Source organism: Passer montanus, unplaced genomic scaffold (assembly GCF_014805655.1).
Source record: "Passer montanus isolate IOZ18808 unplaced genomic scaffold, ASM1480565v1 scaffold7, whole genome shotgun sequence".
NCBI lineage: Eukaryota > Metazoa > Chordata > Aves > Passeriformes > Passeridae > Passer > Passer montanus.
Window position 1 is genome coordinate 6,670,181 of NW_024372147.1, and position 24,047 is coordinate 6,694,227.

The 24,047-nt window shown below is 43.1% G+C and overlaps 2 protein-coding genes across 3 annotated transcripts; one reads left to right on the forward strand and one right to left on the reverse strand.

Moving 5' to 3' along the window:
• Positions 1-268: 268 nt before the first annotated feature.
• ACER2 (alkaline ceramidase 2) lies at positions 269-16,873 on the reverse strand. 2 transcript variants are annotated; one of them, XM_039729886.1, is made up of 7 exons: positions 16,212-16,279; positions 15,978-16,015; positions 10,339-10,453; positions 9,330-9,471; positions 5,440-5,577; positions 1,446-1,583; positions 269-750 (listed from the first exon to the last, which is right to left on the reverse strand). In XM_039729886.1, the coding sequence occupies exons 3-7, from the start codon at positions 10,412-10,414 to the stop codon at positions 564-566; spliced, it is 681 nt and encodes a 226-aa protein (XP_039585820.1). In that variant the 5' UTR covers positions 10,415-10,453; positions 15,978-16,015; positions 16,212-16,279; the 3' UTR covers positions 269-563. The 2 variants fall into 2 exon arrangements, with proteins under 2 accessions (XP_039585820.1, XP_039585819.1); XM_039729885.1 differs by lacking the exon at positions 15,978-16,015 and having other exon boundaries at positions 16,212-16,873.
• A 425-nt stretch (positions 16,874-17,298) lies between these two features.
• RPS6 (ribosomal protein S6) lies at positions 17,299-22,059 on the forward strand. Its single transcript, XM_039730050.1, has 6 exons — positions 17,299-17,410; positions 18,148-18,279; positions 19,140-19,350; positions 19,714-19,860; positions 20,983-21,140; positions 21,888-22,059. Exons 1-6 carry the CDS (start codon positions 17,405-17,407, stop codon positions 21,981-21,983), a joined length of 750 nt encoding a protein of 249 aa, XP_039585984.1. The 5' UTR covers positions 17,299-17,404; the 3' UTR covers positions 21,984-22,059.
• The last annotated feature ends 1,988 nt before the right edge of the window (positions 22,060-24,047 follow it).

Here is a 24,047-nt window from a genome sequence, read left to right on the forward strand (position 1 = left end):
CACTCATCTCCTGTTGTACTTGGGGAAGCAACCATGTATTCTGTGATCCAAAATGATGCACAGCCTGGGTGCCACACCAGGCTGGGAATAGCATGGGCTTCGAGCACTCTCTTGTGGCCATGCGTAAGTGCAGCAAAATCAGAGCTAAGAAGGACACAGGGTGGCATGTAGGCATCTTGGACTGCCTTCTTTTGCAAACAAAGTTACAAAAGAAGTGGATCAAGCACCAAAGGTGATCTACTACAAAAAGATCATTCCTTGACCCTTGTATTTGAAAAGAGCTTTTATCCAGAGAAATGCTACATCAAAAACACAGTGCAAAAAACAAAGAAGCCACTTTGTTACTTTAGTGTTCAAGCGCCCCCATGTTCCTGCTTCCTCTCACTTCTTCAGAGAGGAATGAACACACTTCCCTCCTCTTCCTATGACACTTGCAGTGCTGCCTATCTTAGGAAGAAAAGAAAATACAATACTAGTCATACACTAGTCATTTATCATTATATAAATATTGTCTGTGCTGGAACGTAAGTTGAAAATCCATCCCCATTCCACGGCTTCCAAGTTCATGTAATCTTCACAGATGTTTTTTTGTGTGCGCAGAGGAGGGTGACGTAGGGAACTCCAATGAATGCCCACCTTTCACTGGGCCAGAACTTTATGACAGGGCCCTGTTCAGGGATCTCAGAGGCAGCATCAAAGTAAGCAAAGCAGACACATCCTAGATATGCTGCTAGACAAATCAAAATGTGCCTGAGAATAGCCACCCACACACCAAGATAACAAAAAAAAAAAAAGGAAAGAAAAAATAATCAGTAACATAAATTCAGTAAAGCAGTCAATTGTATCACCATACTTTAAAATCAGTTTGTCCTTCAGCATCTTCTCACAAGCCCCCCATAGGATTGCTCCCTGTCCTTTGCATGGAGACAAAGACTATTTGGAAAGGAAAACCACAAAAGTGTAGTTTACTCCTGGTCTAAACAGGCTCCAGTTTTTTGACTTCTCTGCACCTCTAACATTTGTACAGAAATGCTGACATATGGCACCTCAAGTAAGTAACCATGATTTGCTGGCTGGTAAAACAGAAAAGGCATCAAAGCCCTTTACTGCTTCTGCACTTCACCACCATTAATTAATCACTAATTCATCATGAGGATTACCATCATTATCAGTGGCAGTTTAAGTTTTCATAGTCACAGCTATGGTTTTTAGTAACCAGTATGGCAAGGAATTCAGTTGCAGTTAATGAAAGCAGTGGCTTAAGAATACAATCAGGCCTAAATCTGCCACCCTGAATAGTACAAGACTTCTTCTGGGCTTATAAAATCTTACTATACATTCTGTCTAGAACTAACCAGAAAGAGCCACCAAGCAGCACAGAAGGGTAATGTGGTGAGAATGGATCACATTTGAATTGAACTCTGGACTTTATACACAACACTTACCATACACAGTGCAAATAGGGAAAGTTAAATGAGGACCAGATCTCACAAAACGCTTTGTCACTGATCCAGCAGAAAAGAGCTAGCATCCACCAAAGACCTGAAAAGAGACCCAGTTTGTACACACGAAGGTTTTCACACCTAAGGAGAAAAACATAAATAAATATTTATAAAACAATGCCACACATGCACTATTAAAATGACTCCACCATAAATGTACTTAACAGATTATCTTCACTTACAGTCTGGCTCTGATGCAAGGCCTCTGATGGAGGTAACAAAACAAACCTTTTTATCAGTAGCTGTGTTTTAGGTATTGTCTTAAATACCAGTGTATCAGTGGTAGGCAAACATCAAACTATTCCTATACCTAGGAAGGAGTGTAACTAGTGATTAGTTACATATGCTGTTCATTAACAACCAGCCATGCAGCAAATGCTCAGATTTGCTCCTATTTGTTACTGTATAAAGAATTCTGTTAATGCTAAAGCATTTCTATTCCTCAGTGAGAGATACTACTGTTCCTAACAGCACTAAACCATGTACCTAAGCAGACAGGCACATTAATCAATTTTGTTTATCTGACAGATAAAAGTAGACTACTGAGATGGAGTACTTGTGTGTTCTGACAAAGGAAAGGGTGTGTGTATTGAGAATACGAGGGTTTCCTGGACATATCTGAAGGAGATAAACACATGCAACTGCATCCCATTTAAGATAAGAGGTTTGGCCTCAAACTTAAGGTCTTCTGACTACCTGAATTCCAAGAGGAAAAGGCAATTAACCTGCATGGTTCAAAGAATTCATGGTTGCAAAGGAAAACTGGAGGCTTACATACCCAGTACAAGATCAGCCATAGCAAAGGTACAGACTGTAAAGTTTGCTCAGTACCACCATCACATACTGCAGATTACTTTTATGAACTTAAAACAATATTGTAGTGTTCTGCAAAGGACTACTTTAAGGCGGAAAGACAAAGACCACAACAAGAGCACAGCTCGCTGATCTCTGTAATACTCCTGGGTTTTCTGAGATTACCCATCATGGAGTCTTCAGTTTCTGCAGTAACTGTGCTTCAGATGGGGTGAGGACATGCTTGCTGAGGAAGCAGGAGGCTGGAAAGCTACTGCTTTTACTACAATGAAAAGATGTAATGCAAATACCACTTGGACACGTAGCCTTTCTTTTATTTCTCAACAGACATGGACAATGATAAGAACTAAAATAGGACTTGTTAGCTGAGGGTCTAAAAGACACATTCATGCTGCCCTGATCCTATCCTATGCTATTCTGAAATATAATGAATCCCACTAATCTTGCACTTCCATTTTCCCTTTCATCTACAGAATGCAAAATGTTCTCTGTTTAACAAAACACAGTTATTCAAATGTCAGCATTTCTGCAAACACTTGTGAGCTCCAATCATTTGCTATTTAAGGGACACTTAAATACACAGTTCCAGCAACACTGTCTTCTGATGTCTTGAAACCACCAAAAAAGCATTGCAGCTTTTCTTCAAACCAGTGCAATGTTGATTGATTGAATTTTACACAGATATCTCCCTTTCTATCCTAAGGAATATTTTAAACTTTTAACTAGCTTAACCTTTTAGTCATGGGAATAAAAGAACCTGCAATATTGAAGCAAGGCTCCCCCAGAGTCAGATTTCTAGTAGAGCAACCGAATAATAATGGTCAGACCAGAAACTATGGTAAACCTTCACTACTCAAGGCTCAGAAGTCAACTAAGCAACAATATTCTAGCATCTATCTGCACATGGAGGACATTATCTCCCTAAAGAGCTACTAATTTGATGACATTATAATCTCAATGGCTCGGACTAGGCAAATCAAAGGATACACATCCACCTTTCCACTGATACCACCTTCTAGTACAGTTTTAAGAAACACAGGAAGGAATTTCTTGTGACAGAAATGAGAATAAATTTTAACAATTTCTTTGTCTTTCAAGGACACTTGACTACCTTTTGCTCTTTTCATCACCTCCTACCCACAATACTCCCCAGCCATACACTCTGCCTTACCAGGTCCGCATCTAAGAACTTAATGCTCTTTTGTGACAATATTATCTCCTCATCAAAGACAAATATAAAGCAAAAAATTTTCATTTTGAAAACACAGTGGTTTTGATTCCCCAGAATTCTGTACAAAATTGACACAGCCTAGAATAGGAATAACAACAAGGAGTTTTGGTCTAAAATATGAAAAACTTCAACATGGAACAGAAGCAACTTTTCTTCCCCAAATATCTATTTCACAGAAATATTTCCACTGCAGCCTGCCAGACTTGGATGTGAAGTCCCCTCCTGGCTATGGCAGCACAGAAAAGAAAAATAGCAAACCTTTTAAATAATAGTTAGATTAATCTTCCTCCTGCAAAGCGGGATGAGATGACTCCTTACCTCTCAGTTTACAAGAATGTTACGCTTTAAATTTCAAAAGGATCAGCATAGCTTAAAATAAAAGCTTTTTATTTGCCTTTTGCACTTACAAATTAATCTACAAATATCAGTGGTATTAAACCATCCCTATCCCTAGCCAGAGAGGGCCCTATGTCACTTCTGGTCCCTTTTTATTTATCAATTGGAAAAGAAGGCCCTTAACTTTCTCCCTAAAAAAACACAGCCGGGAAACTCCAGACATTTTAGTAATATATGACTGTCCTGGGGTGACTTTGTGATGCTAGATTTCTTCCCAAATCTGCCCCAAACCAGGACAATGACCCTGCAGAAAGAGTTGAAAAAACCAAATACCTATAGGCATACCAATTCCTAGATGTGCAACAACAGTACTCAAACTTAGTAGACACTAACTTGTCCTTTCAAGTTTCTCAGGAGCTCATGCCTGGAAAACTGATACAGAACTGACAGAGAATTCACAGATTATCCCATGCCACAACCAGATGTCCCTTTGCCCTGTCAGTAGTTCCTTCATGCCATCACCAAAATGAGACACCACCAATATTGTTCAACTACTGACCTTGTCCGCAACTAACTTTTGTGCTGTTTCCAAGTGTCTTTGACCACTGAAATACACAGAAGGATGCCTAACGAGAAAAGACTCATGAACACCTTTACAAAACATTGTTTGGAGAGGCTTCCATTGTACAGAAGTCGAAGATCAGGGTAAGATAGCAAACAGAAAAGTCTCTATTCTAACAGATGCAATTAGAATGAAGAAATTTTGTTCTAACTCATTTTGATGGACATATGCAACATATAAAAGCAAGTGTACATTGTAAAATCTTTCTCAGACACTGGAGAATAGGTGAAAAAAGACAAGTTCAAATGCTAGTACTCCTCTGGTTCTTTTCGCAGTGAGGGAAGAGATGGGAAAAAAAGACTCCGGACAGCTGCTGGTATGACTGTAACAGCACAACTCTCTAAAATGTGGAAATCAGTCTCAGGTTCTTTCTCTATTTACATTCTGGTTTTATGACTTCTATGGCCTTGACTGACACCTATCCTTCAAAATGTAGTGATTAACCTTCTCTTTGTCACTCTGACTCCATCACATTATTCATATCAGATGACAAAGTCATGCAAGACTCACAGTTCAACTTTGGGAGTTGGAACATCTTCAACATGTGCCTAGGCCTTGCTCCTACTAGCATCCAGACTACAACCATGCCATCACCTCACTCTAAATGCACATTATACAGTAAAAATGCTGTCCATAAAGTGAAACCCAGGCTCTAATTTCACAATCAACAAATATGAGTTAAATCAGGTTGCAGCAAGAGGTATGTTGCAAAAACACAGAACATATGACCTACTATAAAGTCCTAGGGAAAAGAAATCCTTGTCAAAAGATGTCTGAACTGCAGAGAAAATTTATACTAGATTTGCTCTTGCTTGTGGTAAAAGCATTTCTGATCTGCTGTCACATGCACTGAAGCCATATATAGTGTATCATCTCTCAGTGTCCTAAAGATCTGGGAAGGCAATGCTGCCTGCATTCTGGAGAATTATACTTACCTCTTCAACTCAGCAACGAGCAAAGCCGTGCAGGGAACTCCCAGCGTCATTAGTGAGATGTTGTTAATGGCAGGCTTAACGAAGGCCAGGCAGGTGGTAACTCCAGACAGGACACCCACAGCAGCTTTAAATCGGCTCCTGAGTAGAGTTTATATGGGCAGAAAAACTTTTAATTAAAAACTTTTAATTTTAGTAAACCCAGAAATTTCAACATTATTTTAATAATGTAACAAAATTGAGGTCTACCTTCGCACACAGCACTGTACTTAATCAAAAATGTTCTGTCTCATCATTCTTCAAGCTCTTAACATGGATTTTTAGGATATTTTCTTATTGTTAATGCCGACTTCTACAGCTATGTTACAGTACGCTTAACTTTCCTTTATCTCTTTAGAGCCTTAAAGATACTGAAACTTACAAGCGAAATTGGAACATTTCCTTAATCAAATTCAACAGTAGGTGAGAAATTCCCAGACTTTTTTATAAGACCAAAATTTGGTATATCCTTAACAAATATGAAATCACTATTGCGCCCTATGTAGATAGCCTGACAACTTTTAAATTAAATATATGTTAACTGTGTTTAAATTCCAGTCTGCACTTCAAACAACCCACATCCAGTCTATGGCTGAGGAAGGAGATCACCACACTGCCTTCCAACTACTGGCCCATAGTTTTTAAAAATTGTTGTTCAAGGATGGTCTTCTATGTTTGAAGTAGGGTCTCAATATATTTGTATGGTACCATTCCATGGCCACAAGCATTAGGCTCATTTCATTTACCTTTTGCTTTAAAGTTTTTCATTCTGCTGGAAAAGCAACAAGTTACTTAAGTAGGAAGTTCTGATCTGACATGAATATCTTAATGAATAAATACATCGCAAGTTGGTCATGATAGATAATAACATTTTCAGCATTGAAAATTCAAAGTGTGATAAGGATGATGAAAGTGAACAGTACAGCTGTGAGCACACAATAGACATAATACTAGAAGATTACTCAGGCAAAGGAAAAAACTTGATAGTATTGACCAAATCTGTTCTACGTTAAGACTTTGTCTTGGGTTACAATGCAAGGTATGCATTCTGTCACCACCTACAGCACCTTCTGATGAGCTGGTAATGGTCAGTTGTTTCCAATAGCTGTCCAATGCACTCAGCCTAAAGCAGAGCCATCTCGGCTCATGGGCCATCAAGGACTCCCCAGAATGAGTCATGGAATTACATCATCCTATTGTGAGATGTCCACTCCGGTGGGGAGGTACCTAACATTCCTACCGGTATATAACTGGGACCTGGGACACCACAATACCACCACTGGATTCCCAGAGGACAAGAGCTCTCAATAATCACTACGGGACCACCAAAGAAGAACCACATCTTTCTACAGGATCACCACTTTGACAAGATCACATCCCTCACTCCAATGGAACGGCTGCCACCACCCTGACCAACAGGGTTGTATTTGTGTTTCTGTACTACTGCCTTTATTGCAATTTTTTTCTATTAAATTGTAATGCTTACTTGGAATCCCTTGCAACGTGTTTGTGTGGATTTATTTCCTTCAGCTGATTTGCTTTCAAACTAGCACCATTTTTTTGCCCAAAGTGTCTGCATACTTCAGAAAGGAATCAAGACCTTCCCTAAAAAGTAACTGTTTTGTCACATTCTCTGAGAATTGGAAGGATACAATAGGATCTTTCATCTCAGTATTTACAGTTTTAAAACAAAGTTAAACAAAAACAGTATTGCACCCCAAAAGTGTTGTTATTCCTTACAAACCAATAGTTTAGCATCCTGGTCCATACTATGAACCTACCCTGCAACATTAGAAGACACTAATTGACAAAATGTAACCTCTAGGCATCTGGGAGCTCATCTACAGAGTTTACATAAATTACACATAAATTTAGGACTCTGAATTCTTCACTTCAACTGAACATCTAAGAGTCACACCATAAACTAAGACACCAGTAAAGCTTCTTAAGTTGATGATGTTCTTTAATAACACTATACTGTAATATGCAGAAGTACTAAATTTACACCAATTCAACAAAGCCATTAAACCACACAGAATCATAGAACATGCTGCGTTGGAAGGCATCCGGCAGGATAACACCTCCAGTTCCTAGCCCTGCACAAGACCATCCCTAAGAGTCACACCATGGGCCTGAGAGCACTGTCCAAACACTTCCTGAACTGTCAGGTGGGTGCTGTGACCACTTCCCTGGGGAGCTGTTCCAGTGCCCAACCACCTTCAGGGGTGAAAAACCTTTTTGTGATATCCTACCTAAACCTCCCCGGACTCAGCTTCAGGCCATTCCCTCAGGTCCTGTCACTGGTCTCTACAGAGAAGAGACTAGCTCCTGCCCCTTCTCTTCATTAGGGTGTCAAAGACTACAATGAGGTCTCCCCTCAATCCTGTCTTCACCAAACTGAATGAATCAAGTGACCTCAGCCACTTCTCAACCTGGCTTCCTCTCAAGGTCCTTCACCACCCTCGTTACCCTCCTTTGGATGCTCTCTAATAGTTTAAAGTCTCTTATATTGCAGTGCCCAAACCAGCCCCCAGCACTCGAGGTGAGGCTGCCCCAGCTCAGAGCAGAGCAGGATAATCCCCTCCCTTGCCTGGCTGGCAATGCTGGGCCCGGTGCCACCCAGGACAGGGTTGTACCTCCTGGTGGCCAGGGCACTGCTGACCCATGTTCAACTTGCCATCAACCAGGTCCCTTTCCATGGCCCTGCTTTCCAGCATCTCATTCCCCATCTGTCCATACATCCATGGTTACCTCATCTCAGAATCCAGCACTCTCCCTTGCTGAACTTCACCTGGTTGGTGATTGCTCTCATTTGTGGAGGGCTCTCTGCCCTCAATGGATTCAACAGCTCCTCCCAGTTTAGTGTGGTCATAAAACTTAGTACTCCTTCCAGTCTTCTGTCAAAGTCCAAGTCACTTATGATGACATTAAAGAGCAGTGGGCCATGCACAGAGGCTGTATAAAGTTATTACAGGTACTCTCTACCAAGTGCAAGCTATTTTGAGGTATGGTCAGTCTAGTCAGACTTCTCTCCATGCATTAGCAACTTCTAATCTGGCATATTGTCAAGAATAAACCAAGCAACCAAACAAAACCCCCAACAATCAAACAAACAAACTCAAAAACTCCTGTAGAGAGTAAGTGTAAGAGGGCAAAAGGCAAAAGTCTTAGCAATCTTCAGAGAGAACAACATTGATGCTGAAATTAAAGCCTCTCCATTACCTCAACTTCTTTACTGCATGAAAGAACAACACAGTGTTTTTATGGTGGGGAGGGTGTGGGGGGGCAAACCACAATCAAATGGCTTACACTGGCTATAATGCATTTTTTTTAAACCTGCAAGAAAAAGAAAAAAAAAATCCCTTTACAACAACAGGTTTCCAAAGAAACACTTAGCCTTTGAATACCTAAACACCATCCTTAACCATTGTTTTAAAAATTCAGATGAACATTCAGCTGACTTCCATAAGTTCACTTGTATACACCCTTCAGGACATACAAAAGGAAGAGTGAAAGACGGCTTCTCCTACATTGGCTGTTAAGCCATATAAACTACATAAAACAATCATAAAAGTCTCTCTAGAATCAACAAGAACAGACAATTCCAAAAGCAAGTCATCTCATCTAAAACCTGAAGTTACAGGACACAAATCCCACAACCAGCAACTGCTGACTCAGGAATTTTGAACAAAATGGGCTGAATGAGATAAAAGCAACTGGAAGTCAATGGAGTGAGAAAAAATAGCAGTGATAGTGGTAAGGTTAATAACTTGGCGCCATTATGTGCAGGTTTAGGTGTTAGCACAGGAAATTTCAAAAAACATGAAAGTGTATATGTATCATTGTATGTTTACCTGTCATTTCGAAAAACTCTGGGCAGGTATCTCCTAGGGAACCACATGGCAAGAGCACACATCAGAACCCAGAGAATAGCCAGCTCATCCAGCATCTGCCCCAAGAAACTGAGGGTAGCATGAAAATAAACAGATCCAATTCCTGGATAAATTAATCAAGAGACAGTATTATGAACAGCTGAAGTACTGTAATAGACTGAAGCACTCTGCTCACGCTCAGAACTTCACAGAAAATGGTAGCTACCAGAAATGGTCTACAAAAGGTTATAAAAAACACCAACTTTACTAAGAGGCAATCCAAGCCACCCTATTCTTGCTAATCATGAAGAAAAGTACATTGCAAAAGCAGATTACAAAAGCAGTAGCTAAAAATGTCAGCTCCTACTTGAAAAGATGTGCCTGAAGAAACACTAGGTGGAAAAGTATAAAGCAAAACCAATTAAGAAATAAATGCCAAATGCTGCTTTGGAATTTTCTCAGTTGCACAAGAATAGGTAAGAGAAAAACCAGCATCTGATGACTACTCCATGATACAGTTTTACAGGTGGAAAGTGTCACACTAACCCAGAGGGCTCTGATTATCCCCTTGACGTGCCTCCAGGAATGAACAAACTTCAGAATCTCACATCTACATCTCTGGGCCTTCTCAGTACAAACACCATTCCTCTCTTAAGTTGCACTGGCACTTCAGCTCTTATTTAAACAATGAGGGTCACCACTGCTATAAAGTAAACCCAAACACAAGGGAAAAAAAAAACAAAACAAACCCAGTATGCAAGGAAGTATTGGAAGGGAACAGAACTATGGTCAAATTTCCCACCACCTTCAGTTTGCAAAAGGCATTTTCCCTCCAGAATTATGGCTGCTTTGGCTTTAAGCAAATACAAGCAAATTCCTCCACAGATGTCAGGATTGCCTTGTTTTAAAAAACAGTCAAGTACAAGAAGGAAAAACTGATGTCCTCTCTCAGTTCACACATGAGTTGGCAAATACAGAGTAATCAACTTACCAACCACGACTAGCAGAATCCATATTAAATATATTCCACTGTTGAAGCAGATTGCGTATTGACGGAACAAGCACATACATATGGGTGGTAAAATGAAAAACAAGATGTTGCTTATCTAGGGGAAAAAAACCAAACAGTCTCAAAAAGACAGAAAATAAACAAATCTTAAATATCCACAGGCTTTCTATAACATTTTGTCATTCAGTGAAGCCCCAGTTGAACACATTATGACCCCCTGTTTCTGCCTTTACTGAGCTGTTTCTGCAAAAGCATCGATTTGTTTTGTTTAACATCATTAAATTATTAACAGCATAAAAACTTTCAGCAATGTAAAATGTGACTATTCAAGTCACAATTCAAGTCAATTTCCAAAGGAGTTTTACTGAAAATCTACATTCAAGACTGTAGCAATTCAGAAAGCGTACAAGATCAAGTTATTGAGGACCGGTGACCTGTCCTCTCAATGGTTATCAAGCCATAGAAAAAGCACTAGAAGTACTGACACAAGGCAGAGCTAGAGAAGCTTTGTGGAAGTCAATTTATTGAGCAATATTATTGTCTGGAAGGTCTGAAATACAACACTAGGTTAAGAGTTAGAACCCTTTTTGTTCAGGGTAAAGAGAGCCTGGAGCTTGAAGTCCTTTTACACTTCAATTTTTTTCCTTTGGTTCTCCCCTGCAGAACATGATTGAAAACTAGCTACAGGAAGGTGGAAAGACTTCCACTTAGGATCACTGCTAGGTGGTCTAATTTTTTTAAATTTAATATGCTTGATTTGAATGAAGACATGTTTTCTGTTTTTTCTTGCTTACAAACAATGTAAAGCATGATTCTGTAAATACTGAAAACACTTTACTATCAATTAGCAGGGACTGTCATTGTAGTAGTGATCACATGGTTCTTCCCTTGCTGGTGCTGAGGGCCAACCATGGCACAGTAATTGAGCAGTTATGAAAAGATTACTGCTTCTTCACAATGGGCCAAAGGACAGGAGGAGTCTCCAGCCTCAGCTTTCTCATGTTTGTCTGCTGAGCCGAAGCACAACAGAAAATCACCTCCAACAAAATGCTCTGAAGCTGATGTAGAAAATAACTCTGGATCAAGAACATTCCTTTGGGACAGATGGCCTCTTCACAGCTTACAAACTTGTGCCGGCAATAATGAAAATTTGGTGGAGAAATAGTTCAAGAATAACTTAGGAATTTTTTCATTCAGCTACTGTTGTCAACCTCTTAACACAGTCTGAGAACAGATTTTAAGAGTCAGATCAAGTTGTTTTAACTCATGTAAAGCAACCCACACATTCAACAAAACAGGTTCACCTGAGCAACTTTCATTCACAAAAAAAATCCCACCCACTCTCCATGCAGCAGAGTCAAAAAAGTTGGGAAGACAGTCATGGACCAGGATCCCAGTGCATGATGTGCTGGTACATACACAGAACAGGAAGACTTCCCTCACTCCAAAGCAGGTAGGAAGCACAGTGACAGCAGGGAAGGTGGAATATGAACAAATGAGTCCTCTGGGGGCCTGGTAGTGCTCCATGCATTTTAGGCTTTTAGACGAGGTTAGGCCAAAGGGAGGTGTCAAGGGGTGAAAATACCTGGTTATAAACCAAGTGCATTAAAGCAAACGTTTCCATCTCTACAGCTGAAACTGACCAATGAAGAAAATCAGAACAGGCAATCACAGTCTATCAAAATTTGGCTAGAAAGTCCTTATTCCACCTAGGAACAAGATGATGAAGGATCTACTTACCACAGCTGTAGCAATGTAGATTTATACAAGTATTAACCAATAAGGGAGCAGTACAGCACTATGGTAGTGTTCCTCTGGGAATGAACTCCCACTCATTCTAAGATCCTGCCTGCAAACGCAAGAAACCCCTTGCACACTGGAGCCTGAGCATGACTTGTACTCTTTGCAGTGGTCATCAGGAGGATTTCCTAATATCCCAGAAGCTGAAATAATTGTAGTATTGAAGCATGCCTTCAGAAAGTACGCTGCATGTGCATTTTTTATATTAATACATAATTGGCCTCCATGATTTGGTAATGTACAATTCAAATGCTTTGATAATTACAATAAGTGCAAAAAATTTACATAAGTAGTCCAGAAGATTTCCTTCTGCATCTGCAAAAGGCAATGATTAGATGTTACAGCTATGGAAAATAGGCAAGCAGCCCTTCAGTAACAGTCCATTCTTTTGGCTTCATACAATTCTGGACCTTTAGTTTTAATTTTCAACTAATTAATTATATTACAGAAATTCAGGACTGTAGGACAGAGAGAATGGGCTTGCTTAGATCATGATCATACAACTGCACTCACAACTGGCCACTGTCTTGACACAGATGTTTCCTACAGTTCCACCAAAGCTCATGTATTCATCACTATTGATTAACCTCCCAGAGAGCAGCTGCAGAATTCAGCCACCACAGAAAAATCTACTGCACCATATCCTTCTGAGCAGAAAGCAAAACTGGACTAAAGTAGCTGCCAATAACATCAGAGGGTGTGTATCCTCCATATCATGGTACCTAAACATGACATTCACATACACTAAAAGTCTTCTGTGGTAAGGATGCGGTAGGGAGAGTATAAATATTCTCTCGCACTCTTAAGACTACCTCATAACTTTTTACAACTTTTATTTCCATGTCACTAAGGAGCAAAAGAAGAAGAATAAAACCCTGGCAATTCCCTTAGTAAATGGAAATTACAAGCACAACTAAATGCAACACATTCAATTGCTACACATGGACTTTTCCAGCCAACAGGAAAAAATACTGTTTTCAGGTATTTAAAACATAAGCAATATGTTTTATTTTGTAAATACCTCTTCACAGAGAAAATTGTTTTGATCATTTGGAGGCATTTGTTATGGTGTGGAGTAGGGTTACACTGCATCAGAACACATTATTTTATCCATTTCAGAAGAAAAAAAAAAAAGAAAAAAACTACCCTGTTTTTATAACTATTCCTTCAATTTGAGCTATGGAGTGTTTTGTGGCCTCTTTACTGAAAAAGTGTAAGACCTGAATCACTTCAATTAGACAAAAATCATGTTAAGTCTAGCTTGTGTATGTTTTAAAAAATTAGTTTGATCAATTTATACAAAACATCTGAACAGTTTTCTCCTACAGATTTAATTCTATTGAATGCTTTTTGTTTTCTGTTTAAGTCCCACTAGAATAAATAATTAATTTTTTTTTAATACATAAGCAGCAGATAAGCTGTTCCAGTTTTGTGCTTACATGAATATTGCATGAGACCTCAACTACAACTCTGACCTCAGCCATGGCAATTTAAAATGTGGATTAGCAAGATTTTTAATCTGAAACTTAATGACCCAGATGCCAGGTTCAGGTCTGCTGAAGAGTGCTTCCTGAAACTTCAAGGGAGCTTGAATCAGTCAGAACAAATGCCCCCTAGAAGGAATATAATTTAGATGCCACCTAAGGTACTTTTTAGAGTAGGGCCAAAACTTCACAACTGTCCTGTAATCATCTGTTTTTTTGAGGACACAGTTGCACAATCCCATCAATCCACTGCAACTCACTGTTTTAATTTTCAGAAGTAGCTAACAGAGAAATCAAACCCTACCAATGACTTGGTATTACTGAAGAGAGGCTGAACATGACTACCCTCAATAGTGCCTTTTTTTCTCCGCCCCTTTCAGTGCACAGCTTACTGATTTGTACACAGCTGCCACAACACAGCAGGCTTCAGAGCAAACTTTCTTCTGTGTGTGTCCACCTGTCTGAAGCCTCAGTTATTCATATGGACAGAAGTGCAGCTTCTAGCATTCTGGCAAGCTTCTATACCACTGCTAATCAGCTCAGTGTTGTGGTTTAATCTCACACAGCAGCTTTGCACTGACCAGCTGCTTACTCACTCCCTTCAGAGCAGGATGGTGGAGAAAATCAGAAGGGTAAATGTGAGAAAACTTGTGGGGCTTGAGATAAGAACAATCCAATAGGGAAAACCTAAGTTCTTCAGACAAGTGAAGTGAAATAAGGAATTCCTTCAGCAACCTCATGGATAGGCAGGTGTTCTCCATCCCCAGCAAAGCAGAGCCCCGTCACACGTAACAGTGACTTGGGAAGACAAATACCACCACCCTAAAGGCCCCAACTGCTTCCTTCTCCTTCTTCCAGCTCTACATGCAGATCATGATGCCATAGGGCCTAAGACAGTTGGAATCACCTGTCCCAGCTGTGTCCCCTCCAAAAGCCTTCCGCAACCCCAGCCCACTTGCTAGCTGGGTGAGGTGAGGAGCAGAAAAGGCCTGAGTAAGCCCTGCTCAGAAGTAATGAAAACATGCCTGAGTTACCAACATTGTTTCCAGCACAAAACATCCCCCCCATACCAGTGCCTATAAGGAAAATTCACTCCACCCCAGACTGAACCAGTGCATACAGTAGAAGGATACCCATCCCCCTGCATAGCTGGCTGCAAAACACACTTGCTGTCTTCAATAACTTGTTTATCCTGACATTTTCCTCCCTTTGTTTTTAGTTCTTGCACAGTGACATCAGACACACAAAAAAAGCTGCCAGTTTCCCTCACACACCCTCAAAATTCTTCAGTGGCATGGACCAGCCACCATCTTTAGGACTTTGGCAGCTAAGTACAAGAAGAAAACAAGTTAGCAATGTGCTTAATGTTTGCAGAGCACTATGGAATTATTTGCTCTGCATGTGCAGAACCTCCCTTGATACACACTCCAGCCGGGGAAGCCAGACACCCACTTCTTCCACTATGTGCTAGCAGTCAAAGAAACATGGCTTGAAAGGGAAACAGTTCAGACAAGGATGAAATTTGTGAAAAAAACCAAAAAACCTGCCCACTGTAAAGTATAAAAGAGACAAAGCAGAAGCTCCAGCTCCTCATTTGTCCACACACTACCTCCTATAGAACAGAAAACAGACAGTATTTGCAGGTTTGCTCCTGGACAGATGATTTTCATGGAAGGGGAAAACTGCCCAAAAGCCCAACGGATTATCTTATTCTAGTGGATCTGTCACTGCCATTCTTTACATCAACAGGATGTCAGGAGCACTGCTCCCTTTCCAAGGTGCGTGGTAAAGGGCAGTCTGTCTCTGCTGCTGTGGCTGTTTTCATAAGTTCTGTCCAGCAGCTGAGAGGTATTGGAAAGGTGTGTGGTAAAGGGCAGTCTGTCTCTGCTGTGGCTGTTTTCATAAGTTCTGTCCAGCAGCTGAGAGGTATTGGAAAGGTGCAAGAGGACTCAGGGGTAACCCATGATTAACTGGAAAGAAGCAACAATTACATTATTCCCCTTCCCTCTCTTTCACACTTCAGTTGCTTTCTTAAACAAGCATCTCCCCCTCTTCCAAAAATACACTGCTGACTTCATCCTGCAACCTAAAGGCAAATTGTCCATGAAACCTATGCCTTCTTGGAGCCAAACATGCCTGGGAAAAACCCAGTTTTGCCTCCAAACACCAAGGTACTTTTTAATCTTGACCAATCACTGCTGTGCATGCCCATCAAGGCGCTGACACCTGTTTGTGCAAATGGGTACTAGACCAGGGCAATCTAGCACCAAAAATTTGGTGCTTGGCCACCACAAGTCTCCACAAAGACGAGGACAGGGCCTGCTACACACTACTTACCGGCAGTAGCGCGACTAGTAAATCTCCCCATTTTATACCTGAAAAACTAGGAAAAAATTACTTAATTTTAGGCATGCCAGCAACCGGAGAAGAAAAAGAAGTCGGCAGCCATAGAAGGGCACGCTACAATCGCACGAAACCTCCCCAGGAGACGGCAGGCAGCGGGAGCACCGCGGGCTGCAGCGGGACCCGCCCGCCGCCCCCGCTCCGCCGGGCACCGCCACCGCCACCCACCGTGTTGTAGAACTCGGCGATGGCAGGCACGATGGTGTAGTTGTCCTCGCACCAGTCCACCTCCGAGCTGCCGGCCCGCAGCGGGTCCCACCACAGCAGCGCGCCCATCGCGCCGCGGCCCTGCCCGGCGGCGCCGCGGGGCGGGGACCCGCCCGGGCACCGCGACACCCGCGCCGCTCGGGGCTCCGGAGCCCGTGCCGAGCGGCGGGGAGCGCCAGCTGCCCGCTCCCCGGCGGCTCTGAGCAGCACGCCCGCCTCCATTGTACGCTTAGAGACAGCTCACCCAGAGCTGCTGCGTGTGGAACGGGCCGCTGGAGATGATGCAGTCCAGCCTCCCTGCCAAGGCAGGGTCACCTAAAGCAGGTGACACGTGCAGGTGGGTTTTGAGTGTCTCCAGAGAGGGAGACTCCACAGCCTCCCCTTCCAGTGCTCTGCCACCCTCAGTGTAAAGAAGTTCTTCAGGTTAAGGTGAAACTTCCCGTGTTTTAGTTTAGGGACTACTCTACGCTGTGCCACCGAGCACCAATGAAATTTGTCTGGCACCATCCTCTTGGCACCCACATTTGAAATTCTTCTACGTATTGATGAGATCCCCTCTCAGTTTTCTCCAGACCAAACAGTCCTAGCTCTCCGAGTCTCTCCACCCCAGAGAAATGCTCCAGACCCTGTGACCATCCTTGTGGCCTTCCGCAGTAGCTCCCTGTCTCTGTCGTGCTGCGGAGGCCAGAACTGGGCAAAGGACAGCGTGTCAGTTCCAGCCGCGTTTTGGCGAGCAGCGGCCGCCCCCGCACGGCCCAGCTCCCGCGGGCGGAGGCGCTGGGCACGGCAGGGAACCGGGACGCCCGTCTCGGCGGGAGGCGCTCACACCGCGCCGCTGCCTCGCCTACCGATGGCGCTTCTTTGTACAGCCGCCAGCGTTCCGGCCTGGCGTGTGTCCCGCGGGCGGCCCCAGAACAGCCCTCCCTGCCGGCGGAGCCGCGCCCGGGCCCGGGCAGGGCAGGGCGGGCCCGAGCGCCCCGACCCCGCCGCGGGACCGCCCCGACCCCGCCCCTGTCGTAAAGGCCTCCCTCGGCATTGGGCAGCTTCCGTCACGTGGGGCGCGGGTGGCACTGCTCTCGCGAGAGTTTCTGGGTGTATGTAAGAAGTGCGGGCGGAAGTGCGGCCTTTTCCCGCGGCGTGGAGACGGGGGCAGGATGAAGGTGAGGCCGCGCCGCGCCGGGGCCGCGCTCGGGAGCGGGGCTCGGGCTCGCCCGCCGTAAATGGCCGCGGCGCTGCCCGCAGAGCCGCTCGTGGTGCCCGATGGTCCCTGGCGGCGGGGCTGGAGCGCAGCTGCGAGCGGATGGGAGTGGATTGCGTGAGGGCCGCACTCGCTCGGCCGGGGCTCGGCTGCCGCGGGCTTGCGGAGCGCCGGGCTTGCGGAGCAGCCGCTTGGCTCGGAAGGGCTCTGCGGGCGAGAGGCCCGTGCAGCGGCCTGCGGGGCCCGGTGGGAGCTGCGCTGTGCCCGAGGCAGGCGCCGTGCAGCGCTGCGCTCTGCGGCGGCCCCGGGAAGCGCCAGTGACCCCAGGGCAGGTGCTGGGCCCTTGCGGTGCCTTGTAATGCGGCGTGAGGGGTTTGTAGGAAGAGGAGAGCCCATGTTTGTGCTGCTCGCGTTCTCTGATCGATGTTTTCACTGTAATAAAGTCAGTTCTGTGTGCGGCTGAAGCAGCTGTACAGACCAGTGCGGCCGAACACGGGAGCTTCTTGCCTTGGCTCTCCCAGATGTGCTGGTGACAGGTTTTCCTGGTGAGCGTTTGTGTAAGCAGCTGGGCAATCCCAGCTTTGAAATGCCAAGCTCAAACGGGCAGGTAAATTCTAATTTTCTGTTAAAATCTTCTTTCAGTAGTTTCAACCAGATTTTTTTGTTTTGGTTTGTTTTTTGTTTTTTTTCCTTTGTTAGCTCAACATCTCTTTTCCGGCTACTGGCTGCCAAAAGCTCATTGAAGTAGATGATGAGCGTAAGCTCAGGACGTTCTATGAAAAACGAATGGCCACGGAGGTGCTGGCTGATTCCCTTGGCGAGGAGTGGAAGGTAAGCAGTGCAGAAGAATGTGCAAGAGTCGTAGTTGAGGAGCTTAAAATACAAAGTTTCTGTAGTACGCACTTGTCAGATGCGTTGCTAGTATGGTGTGCATTTGGTGGCCAGGTTAAAAGGTTCTCTTGCCGTGTGTGTATTGAACTTCGTGGTTAGGATAGCTTCCATCAGTACTCACCTGGTTTTTAAAGCCTTGTGTTTGTAGAGTTCCTTGTTCCCCTTCACAGTAGCTTATTGCTCTTCGTTTGGGTGCTGCCTCTTGGTGTTTGGGACAAGTTAGGTTTGAGGTATAGAACTGCTGGTCCGTTCAAAATTGGCTTTGTCTAAACTGCTGCTAATCTGTGAGAAAAAACATGCTTGGCCTGGTGGATGCGCTTGGAATAGTTAGTGTTAATAGGGACAGTGCAGCTGAATTTGAGGAGTGTGGTCTTTTCTGCTGCCACCTTCATAAGGAAAGTGATGAAACCCTTTTTTCCTGTGTATCACTGCTCTAGACACTCCTGTGTTCTGTGCACATTTCCAGTTTGTCAGGATAACTGGCTTTAATTAAGCTCACAATTGCAGAAAAGCTGAACAATAATTCCAAGAGATTTTGTGCTACTACTTTCCAACAAAACTTCAAAGGGATGTGAATCACGCTAACTGTAAATTCTGGTATACAGAGGTATTTTCACATTTCTTGAGTGAAATTGCTGAACTGTTCCAAAATGTTGGTTAAAGTTGTTTGCACTGCCAGTAGCAGTGACTTCAGCTGAACCATGGCCGTGCTGCTCCGTTGTTCCGTGCAGTCTCTTGTGCTGTCTGCTGCTGGAGGAAACAACGAGGTGAGTAACTGGGAAGTGTTTGTGCTTTCACAGGGGTACGTTGTCCGGATAAGCGGTGGCAATGACAAGCAAGGCTTCCCCATGAAGCAGGGCGTCCTGACCCACGGACGTGTCCGCCTCCTGCTCAGCAAGGGCCATTCCTGCTACCGCCCCAGGAGAACCGGCGAGAGAAAGCGCAAGTCTGTCCGTGGCTGCATCGTTGATGCAAACTTGAGCGTCCTGAACTTGGTCATAGTGAAGAAGGGTAAGTCCGAGTGAAACAGGCAGTAAATGGGGGGACATGGGCACCTGGAGGGAGCCTGCTTGATAGTGGTTGGTGATTGTGTGAAATGGAGATGGCAGTTCTGGTTTCACAGTGTGACTGCTGTGTCTTACGAGTCCTCTGAGCATTGCCTTCTTGTAATGCTAAAACTGGTTACTGAAACACTTGTTGTTGCAGCAGTCTGATCATGTCACAGCAGCCACAGGTGGCTGCAGTGGTGCTATTGACAGGCGAACCCCAAGGATTACCTAGCATTATCTTGAATTCTTGCGTATTAGGGTTTTGCTGCTGGACCCGGTGCTCAGTAGTGTAGTAATTGGCATGCTTAACCTTATATTCCCAAAGGTGAAAAGGACATTCCTGGGCTGACTGACACAACTGTGCCCCGTCGTCTCGGTCCCAAGAGAGCCAGCAGGATCCGCAAGCTGTTCAACCTCTCTAAGGAGGATGACGTTCGCCAGTATGTTGTGAGAAAGCCTCTGAACAAGGAGGGTAAGAACTCCCCATAGTACAGCTCTTGGGGTTTCTGTAATTACTGCCGAGGTGTCCAGCCTACTGCACTGGACAAAGCAGAGTTAGTAGTGCATCTGAGAAGTTGACACTCAATATATTTATGCTTTGTCAACCGTAACTTGTGGAAAAAAATAGTTTCTTGGTTGCCTCATTTCCTTCACCCCTCTGTCATGTTTTGTCACAGTTTGTTCTTAAAAATTTGATAGAATCTTGAGTAATTTTTTCTAGTATTTCTAATAATAACCCAAAAGTAGTTGCTAATGAAAGAAAGTTAAATATAAGGGGAATGCTGCTTAAACTTTCATGGTGTAGGGGGAAAGGCAGTGTAGAGAGAAAATGCTAAGATTTTTTTCCCCCTTGCTTATGGCAGGCAGTCTGAAATGAGGTCTTATTGGCAGGGCACTGCTATCCTTACTACCTCAGTATTGCAGTGCAAGATTTTAATTTCTGGGCTTTTTGCTTTTGATTGGGGGGAAAAAGTGGATTTTTAGAAGAGTATGATTAGACTTGAGTACTATGAAAGTTTGAGGAGGAAAGGAACACATCATAGGAAATGGTTTTCTCAGTTGAGGAATATGATCCCGGTGCATATCGGACTGTGGTGTATGACTGTTAAAGTCTGTCAGGATTGCTTAGTGAAATGTTATTTTACAGATGTATGTGTTTGCCCGTTGTGGACAGTCTGGTTTTTGGGATAAACAATGTCAAACCTAAGTAAAATTGTAGATGTCTTTTTAATGCTGGAAACAATGGCTTGTTCTGGAAGCTATATAATGGATTCCTTTATTATTGAAAAGTCTAGGTCTGGGGGGAGTTCGAGGAGACAGGTCTGCTGAGAAGCTAGGAATTTGCTCTTCATTTCTAATAACAAATCACGAGCATTAAGACAGTATATTGTCAGTGCTGTGTCTGGTGATAATGGATAATTTTCCCTGTAAAATCTCTGAAGGTGTTGAACTCTTTATAGTTGCTGTAATACATAGTACGCTAAATAATGTTACTGTAATAGTAAATCAAACTTGCTCTAAAGTTGGCTGGATGAGGCCTGTGGTCTCTTGGGAAGGTACTCTGCCACTTCTGCTGATCTGCAATGATTTTTAGGTAAGAAGCCCAGAACGAAGGCTCCCAAGATCCAGCGACTGGTGACTCCTAGAGTGCTGCAGCATAAGCGCAGGCGTATCGCCCTGAAAAAGCAGCGCACTCAGAAGAACAAGGAGGAAGCTGCAGAGTATGCAAAGCTGTTGGCCAAGAGGATGAAGGTATGTTTGCCATTTTAGCTCAGCTGTATGGAATATAGCTCCAGAATCAAGGGATTTGGTAAACTGGACTATACGGCAAACTAGCCACATGCCTTATGGCTGCTCTGTACCTGCTCATTTTGAATGTAAGTGCCCAAATAGGAGTATAAACACAGCTGATCAGTTGGGGTTTTTTTAATATTTCTTTTGTCATATAAAATAGAAATTAACCAAGCCCACTAATTTGAGAGCCTTTTTTGAAGGAAATAAACAGTTATGGCCTGTGAGGATTTTTTTTTCCATAGCTGTTTTAGTTCAAATTAATTCTGGTTGAAGTTCAAGATGCCCTAGCATTTGAGTGATTGTGTGGAAAAACGAGGTTTAGCAGTTGATCTTGATGGAGGATAAGTTGGCAAGAAGGTATTTGTTAGCATGTGTTTGCCCTTGCTCCTAAAACTGCAGTGACTGCTGAAGCAGTCAGTACTGAAAGCAGTACAGTTGAATTATTACAGTTGAATTCAGGTGTGCATAGTAACATTTTGGTGTGCAGTGTAACATAGTTTTAGGTGTTTGAATACTGTGCAAAAACACAGGCCTGTGCTGGTTTGAATACTGGCAGAATTCTTCTGAGCTGTAGAATGAAATTATTTTGTGCTGTTGAGTTTCACAATTCATTCCTTCAAGCTGCATTTCCCCTAGTTTGTTCCTTGGTATATGTTTTAAAATGCTCGATGAATATGTAACATCTCCATACTTCATGCCTTTCAGGAAGCCAAGGAGAAACGCCAGGAGCAGATTGCCAAGAGGCGCCGGCTTTCTTCTTTGAGAGCTTCTACATCCAAGTCTGAATCAAGTCAGAAGTAAAGATGTTGTACATGATACTGAAAAGACTTGCATTTGATAACCAATAAACGCCTTTGGTGGCAAACTTCCAGTATGAGACTTTGTAGTGCATGTTGTTACTGGCAATTTCTTAAACAGGAGTTCAGACTACTGCATCTTGCACACCAAACTAGAACCAAAAACCATGATCTTGATGCAGCTCTCTTATGAAAAGATTGTCACTCATTTGGGTACTGAGTACAACATTGGTAAAACTTTAAACTTTCAACTGATTCTTGGCAGAATTAAGTGCAGTTCAGATGCTTACTGGCACTGCTTCCCCAGGAAAGTGGCCACAAACCTGCCAGAGTTCTGGGAATGTCTGGATGATGGTCTTAGTCAAAAACTTTGGTGGTGGGTAGTCCTTTGAGGAGCCGTGGTGTTCCTTTCAGATGATCCTTTTGGGTTACTGCAAATATGAGATGCTGCTGATTCTGTAGGTATTGCAGCATTCTGCTCTTGAAATTGGTACTGAGCATGAGAAAGCACCTTTTAAAGTTTGACTTGGGGATTAGAAACTTCATTAGCCTTAATGTATTCATTATATACTGGACAAGGATAATGGGAATTTGACTCAAAAGTTAAAAATACATGTGTTGGATGTTAAAATGGTCTGCAGCTAAATAAATTGTCTTAGTTCTTGAAACAGTAATTTGGATCCACTTCTATTTTGTTGAGATAGGTGCTTTTCTTTCTAGTAAATAGAGCTTCACTACAACATAAGTTGGGAAGGTGTTTATTCCTGTGTGTGTGGCAAGGCTCTCTTAGTTAGGGCCTCACCTGGCTAGAAGCATATTTTAGTGTATCAGATGAAGAATCTGGATGAAAATAAAAAACCAAAAGTTGCAGGAGACAAGATTTGCTGCCCATACATGAGATGTGGCAGGATCAAACCTGTGGTCCTTGAACTTCAGGTTTGTATTAGGACAGAACTTGCCATGAAGCACGTAGGTGCAGTGGAGCCTTGGACCAAGAGACTTGGCTAAAGCAGCTACCAAGCTTTAAGCCATCATTCACAGCTTAAGTGAGACTGTTCTTGAAGGACAACTAATCAGAAAAGGTTGGGCGGGCTGTTAATTTTGGCTGTACATGAGTTAAATAATGCTGGCTAGGTCAATAAAATTTTAAAAGGGTACCATTTTACAATGTACTTTTTTTATGGAGACCCATGTTCATTGCCTGCAGTTTAATGGTGAAGATCCATCGGCTCTGTTAAACCTGAGCTTCACTGAATAAAAAAGTCCCCTTTTACTCCACATTAGTCTCAGCTGCAAAATTTAATTGGAGAAAATGTAGATAAGAGAGTAACATTCACTAAATTCACAGTGCTAAGAATTTTACAATCTGCAGAAGGGAAATAACACTGTCTACATTCTTAATCCTAGTAAAATACTCTTGCATACAATTAAGGGGTACTCTGGTCAGGGTGTACAAACACTGAGGTGTGTCCTAGACAAGAACAGGAATGTTCTGAACAGGCTACTAGTCAGCAGAGTGGTATAGGGTATTCTATATGACCTGTTCGGCTATATAGGCTGTGATCGCTTCTTTCTCTGAAGTAGTACAAGTAATACCCAGTTGCATGATTGTGTGAAAAAAGTCAGTGGAGTCCTGGTTATTTTTTTGAAGCTTCGAGGATGTGTGGCCTTGTCAGAGCCAGAAAATACATAGCCTTATCATTAGTAGCAAAAAAAATCCTTTCTGCAGTCTTCTCCCTCACTTGTTTCCTGGAGCTGCCTTAGTACATCATCTGCTTCCTTCTGCAGTCTTAGACTTTCAAGTGCAAATCAGCATATCATGACTTGCAGGCTCTAAAGAACTGTCCTGGCTTGAGAGCACTTTAAAAGATCATCTAGTTTCGTCCCTTCAGGTCTGTGAAAAGTGTTTCTCCTTGTCCCCATGTCCCCCTCAACACCCAGTTTAGTGACACAGCAAACGTGGTGAGGGTGTTTTTGGTCCCATCCAGATCATCCATGGAGATGTATAGGCTATTCTATATGACCTGTTCGGCTATATAGGCTGTGATCGCTTCTTTCTTTGAAATAG